The sequence below is a fragment of the Austrofundulus limnaeus genome, unplaced genomic scaffold (assembly GCF_001266775.1).
Source record: "Austrofundulus limnaeus strain Quisiro unplaced genomic scaffold, Austrofundulus_limnaeus-1.0 Scaffold77, whole genome shotgun sequence".
Classification (NCBI taxonomy): Eukaryota; Metazoa; Chordata; class Actinopteri; order Cyprinodontiformes; family Rivulidae; genus Austrofundulus; species Austrofundulus limnaeus.
Window position 1 is genome coordinate 996,425 of NW_013952479.1, and position 5,755 is coordinate 1,002,179.

General features: G+C 37.7%; 1 protein-coding gene across 2 annotated transcripts in view; it reads right to left on the reverse strand.

Moving 5' to 3' along the window:
* ksr2 (kinase suppressor of ras 2) overlaps window positions 1-5,755 on the reverse strand; it is a 127,760-nt gene that overhangs the window by 24,294 nt on the left and 97,711 nt on the right. For both annotated transcript variants that reach the window (XM_014011142.1, XM_014011141.1), the window contains 2 exons: window positions 4,921-4,962; window positions 1,527-1,596 (listed from right to left, as the gene is read on the reverse strand). In XM_014011142.1, coding sequence (XP_013866596.1) covers window positions 1,527-1,596; window positions 4,921-4,962 — 112 coding nt within the window. The remainder of the gene's footprint in view (window positions 1-1,526; window positions 1,597-4,920; window positions 4,963-5,755) is intronic.

Sequence of the window (5,755 nt, forward strand, 5' to 3'; positions counted from 1 at the left end):
CCCTTTCTTCATGTGTTCAATACTTTTTCCCTGTGCCATTCCACATTATTACAAGTAACTTCATTTCTGGACATTTATGGTTTGATGTCTTTGTATGTATGGATCACTTGGGTTGTTACCAACATCTGGTGAAAATTTCATGTCATTAGCACCTCTAGTAATATATTTACTGAGAAAAATGTTGACGTGTTCAATACTTATTTTACCCGCTGTATAGAGTTTAACGTTTTTTTTTTCCAAAAAACTCAGTTTCAAACTTATTTAACGTCTGCCTGTAGGATGTAAAACACTAATCAATAAATAACCTCAAATAACCATCTTCCACCCTGCTCTGCCGCTACAAATAAGTCCTCCAACATGTATGAAATGTGCATCAAAAAATGCTGACTTTGCTTATTTAATAAAACTGTTTGCAGTCATACATAGCAAACAGCTTCTGTTCCATAGCTAAAAATTTTTATTCATTTAGTCAGTGAATAATGTTGTTTCTTCTTTTGATTTACAGAAAAAGCTAAATGTGATCCAAGAAAGAAGGTAAATAAACCGTTAAATGAATATCAGAGTACACAAAAAGGTTAGGTTTTAATCTGTTTTCTCATATTTATCAATGCTAAAGAAGAAAAATAACACAATTTTTGTCCAATAGCCAGAATTGCATGTGTAAAAACATCGTCTTGCACTTTGAACTGTGAAGCTCCTCCGCTGTGATAATACAATGACTTAACTTGGCTCCAAGATGCAGAAAATAATCTGCTGTGTCCCATTCTGATCGTTATAGTAATAACTGTGTCAGTAAACCTCAAACAATCCAGTTATTTTCAAACCCATTCACAGCTTATTTGGATGTCTCAACACTATTGTTTGCAGTCCTACATTTTGTTCCGTTTTGAAGTATTTCTTTGCAGTTTTATCTCAAAGCCGGCAGCTGTTTGCCGATTTACGGCATGAAAATGTCAAACTCAGCTCATTTTTAAATGAACATTTCAGAACCCATGTATTAAACTGTGCATCAAATAAAAAGAGTCGCAATGTTGAATTTTCTTTTCTGGAGACAGTGATGGTATTTGAAAATAAAATTAACTACTAATGATTAATCAGCACAGACCTTAAAACACCATCAGCCTATAGGTGAAGGCTTTCTGGTCTTGTTTCCTGAGATAAATTGAGATGCTAGTCTACTTAACATCTGGGTCGAAAAACATCTCATCACTTATCCTCCTTTTCCGATCGTTTCCCATGACCAATGTCTTCCTCAAAGCGTCACTGAAAATCCACTTGGCATCCCAAGTGTAGCGTGAACTAAAGGCCGTGCTGACATTAGTCTCTGAGTGTCGTCCCTCGCATTGAAATTGTCACCCAAATATCTGTGCTCCAGTAAGTTTGACTTGGCCTCTGACCAGCAGCCACAGAGATGAAGAGAGATGAGTGAGGAGGAGACACGGCAGTCGGGCGGGAGGGGACAGACAGAGGGGAGGGGACGGATGAATAACAATTGGACATTTAGCTCCGTGGAACCTTCTACTCACCCTGGTTCAGAAAGGACCGGGTGCAGGATGACCTGCGGTGCTCTGCTGGGAGGCGCCTCTGGAGTAACATCTGGAAACACGTGTTACAACACATCAGAACAAAACCAAGCAGCCAGGAAAAGACACTTTCACTTGGGTCATGGCTTTTCATCTCAAGAGCAGCTGTAGAAATATTTGTCATTTATAGTTCTGGGCATGAATAACTACCCCTGGTCCCAGTCTCTGTGGTAAGAAAAGCTAAAATGTGCCTCTGTTTAAAAAAAAAGCTTATAAGAGCTGGATTTATCACCTCAGTTCTCGTCTCCCTCTTCAGCTGTGTATAAGTGATGCTGCTGGTGGAGAGAGTCCATATTGGATTATTGGGATAAATATTGAGGATACAGACAACAGCAGGTGCAGTAAAAAAGGCTGCCTTTGTGAAGGACTTCACCTGTTCTGTTTATAGACTGACCAGTAACAGGCTGGGCTGAAGGGGAGGGGATGGGGGGTCTCTAAAGTTGTAAAAACCCACATGCTTTTACAAATTGTATTTAAAAACAATTCATAGCTATTTTATTTTAACTTATTTTTACATGTGTGTTTTAAAACAACAAAGTATCTTGATCTGAATTAAAGGAGAAATGATGCTTTAAAATGCTCCTTTTTAACATTTAAATCATTGTAGTTTATTTTCCTCCTTATTGTAACTCCACAAGCCCCTCTTTCACCCCTCTTCTGAGGTGTGTCTCAGATCAACTCATTTTGAGGCTGTCTCTTTAAGTTTTAAAGGAGACATGCTTTTAACTCATCTTTTCACATATAAATTCTTCAGTTGGGCTCAATATAAATGTGACGCTTTGGTCTGAATTCCTCATTACTGTAACTCCATAAGCCCCGCCCCTTTTATGAGGTGTGTCTTGGATCAACTGTCTCTTTAAATCCAAACTAGGTGCTTCAAACCCCGCCCCCACCTCCAGCTTCCAGAGCGGTCCATTTTAGTTTTACAGAGAGGTTTACGACTATATAGCTGCACAGAAACTTTTATTTACAAATTAATTAAAAGATGTCGGCAAAGGGAGACTTGTCCATCCAGCCTCACATGTTGGAGCCAGAGTCTGACCCAGAGCCAGAGGAGAATTAAGACTTTATTTAAAAGTTCTGTTGCAAAAACAGTGATGCAATATTTCAGAAAACATCATAGAAATAAAGAAAACTGAACAGGTTGAATAATCTGACCCAAACAGAATATAAAGATATCTTTGCAGCATCAGGAGAGACTAAATTAAAATTTTCTGAACTTCTAGAGACCCCAAGTCCACAACAAAATGTATTTAATGGATAAACAAAGTGGGTTTTGCATGATATGCCTCTTTTATTTAAGATTAAAGCCCAATTTTATTTGTTAATTCAAGATTTGAAATGTTCCACTACAAAATGAGACTCCCTCAAAACAACAAACACATCCTTTGTGAAAGTTCAAATATAATAAAAAAAAGTCTTGCTGCACTTTGAAAGCACCAATATCCAACAGGTCAGATGAAGTAAGGTCAGTATTGGTGTTGTCGGCCTCTGACGGACGTGTCATGAATGCTGCTGGTGTTGACACGCTGTGATGATTTGTGACACGAGCCTCTGAAAGGCCCTTTGTAGCGTGTTGCATTAAGCACTGGCACTGACACCTCACAGCCACGGGGACCAGTTTTTTAATTTTTTTTTCTTTTCCATGTGGAACCACTATGGATGTTATTATGGACTCATTCCAAAAACCTGAGAGCTGAATGAACAGAAAGCCCTCAGAGTCCAGTCTGAATGGATCCAATGCAGTTTACTGAAATTTGAACATTTTGCTGCGAATATTTCCAGTTTGTATAGGAACACATTTATACCATTCTATCACCGCCTAATAAAAGCCTTCTTTTAGGACATCTTTGAGATTTACCATCCTAAGAATAATACCAGTGGTGGGCAGCGCTAATCCAAAAATTAGCTCCGTAATTTCTAAAGCATTTATGAAAATATTTAGGTCCACAACTTCAAAAGCACTTATGCCATAGAAAGACTAGCGGAAGCTAATTTTTAAGCGCAAATTCAATTTGACACTTACTAGCTGGAAATAATTCATGTAGTATATATGCACAATACTGCCAACTAGCGGTGTATGAATCCTTGTACAGCTTAATCCTACAGCCGTCGATTGCTGGGGATGTGATTTCCTGAAACAGACCTTTAGCTCCTGGTGTAAAAATTAAAAAGTTGTTGAGGGTTGCTAGTTCAGCTGCTTCTTTGTCTTTTTCTTTTGTTTATTGTAGATTTTTCATTAAAAAAGCGTCAATAAAATAATTTTAAAACTGTTTATTGGAAAACTGAAGCGATGCATTCTGGGTGCTACATGACGGATTTGATTTGTGACGGGAAACGAAAGCACAGCATACAGGAAACTATCTTCCCTTCAAAATAAGAGCTTGGATTTTAAAGTTTTCGATGTAGTTGCTCCAGTTGACCACTAGATGTCTGTCTTCGTCAGCATAACATCTTTAAATCATTTCTGCGTCTCTAACCCCGTTGGCCGATTGCTTCGACCAATTACGTCACGTATTGAGCTCCAGCGTTTAAACTTTTTTTTAAGGAGCTCCGATTGTAAAGTAAAATAAATCTATACATACAAAATTTTAGTATGGATTACAAACGTTAACTGTTTTTGCTATTGCCTTCCTGCTACGTAAGCAGACACAAAGCATTGTGGGAAATCAGAACTGTGACCGAAAGCAACAGTCAGCAAGGATGTATACCTTCTCAATAAGTGTGTTTATCTGGGAGGGGTGCTGTTGGATAGATCACGTGTGTTGTGATTCATTGACAGCCATACCTTCTGCTGTTCAAGATAACGATGATTGGTAGATAATTAGTTATTAGCGGTACTTCATTTTAATTTTAGAAAGCGTAAATCCGCTAACGAATTATAAAAATTAGTAAGACCGCTAAAGCGCAAACTAAATATTTAGGTCCGCAATTAGCAGATTTACGCTTTAGTGGGCTGGTGCCCACCACTGAATAATACAGATGCAGTATCTGTGTCCACAGTAATCAGATCCTAAAATTATACATTTCCAAATCCATGCCTCTCCGGACCACTCTTAGTTTACACCTCATGCTTTTCCTCACACCTCTCCACATTGTCCTGGCCATAACAAGCTGCCAAATAAGCAGCCACTGAGTGGTACCGGAGTTGATAAAAGCACAGAGCCCGAGCATTGACAAGCCATTAGGAGCCCCAAATAAGACAAGCGTGAGTGGGTGTGGGAACTAAGAGTCTTCTAGCAGCAGAGGTGAGAAATGAAAAGACTGCTGCTGACATCAAACTGTGGCTGGGTGCAGAACACTGAAGGATGAGGAATTATCATGATGATGTACTTACCAGGGAAGATGAACTGTTGCTTGTATTTAAAATAACTGGAGGCTGTAAAAGAATAAAAAATAAAAGAGCTGTAATTTGATCTGAAGTTATGTGAACTTGCAGAACTTTTTGTTTGTAACAGCATGTTAATGGGGATTATTAAAAAAAACAAGTTTACAAATTCAAAGTTCACAGAATATGTATTAATCAACACTGATTTATGATCCAGTACTTTCACCATGAAGCTAATCACTCAGGTATACACTCGATTAGATTTGCAATTGATCTGACATTCAAAGCTAATTTGCCCCATGACAATTAAAGTGAGCATTTTAACTATATATAAAGTGTCTGTGACATCAATTTTTTTGTAGTAAATACAAATTCATTTATGAAAAGATAAGACTGAGAATATATTGCAAACATAATTTGACGTAGTTGAGATGAACAGTTGTTGAGATATTCACATGTGAAGTAACAGGAAGTGATGTCAAAGGGGAATGTCTGCATGTGAACAGAGAAAATTCTGATATTGCTTTAGATTATTTTGAGTTATTGTCAAAGGCGTGAAGAAGAGTCAAAGTTCAAATAATTTTATTTCAAAAAACAAAAACCAGAGTTCCTTTTCTTAAAGAGTTCCCCTTTGATGTCACTTCCTGTTTCATTTTGGCTGAGTCACGTTCAAAAGAAAATATGTCAGTTTTGTAACAAAATAGGTAAAATTGTGTGTATTGTGGCAAGTTTCCTAAAAAATAATGTTTTTTCCTTGACATTGTGTTTTTGAAGGACGTGCATGTCACAGGCACTTTAACAAACAGAAAATAGCAAACAATATTGATGTGTGTGTGTGTATATA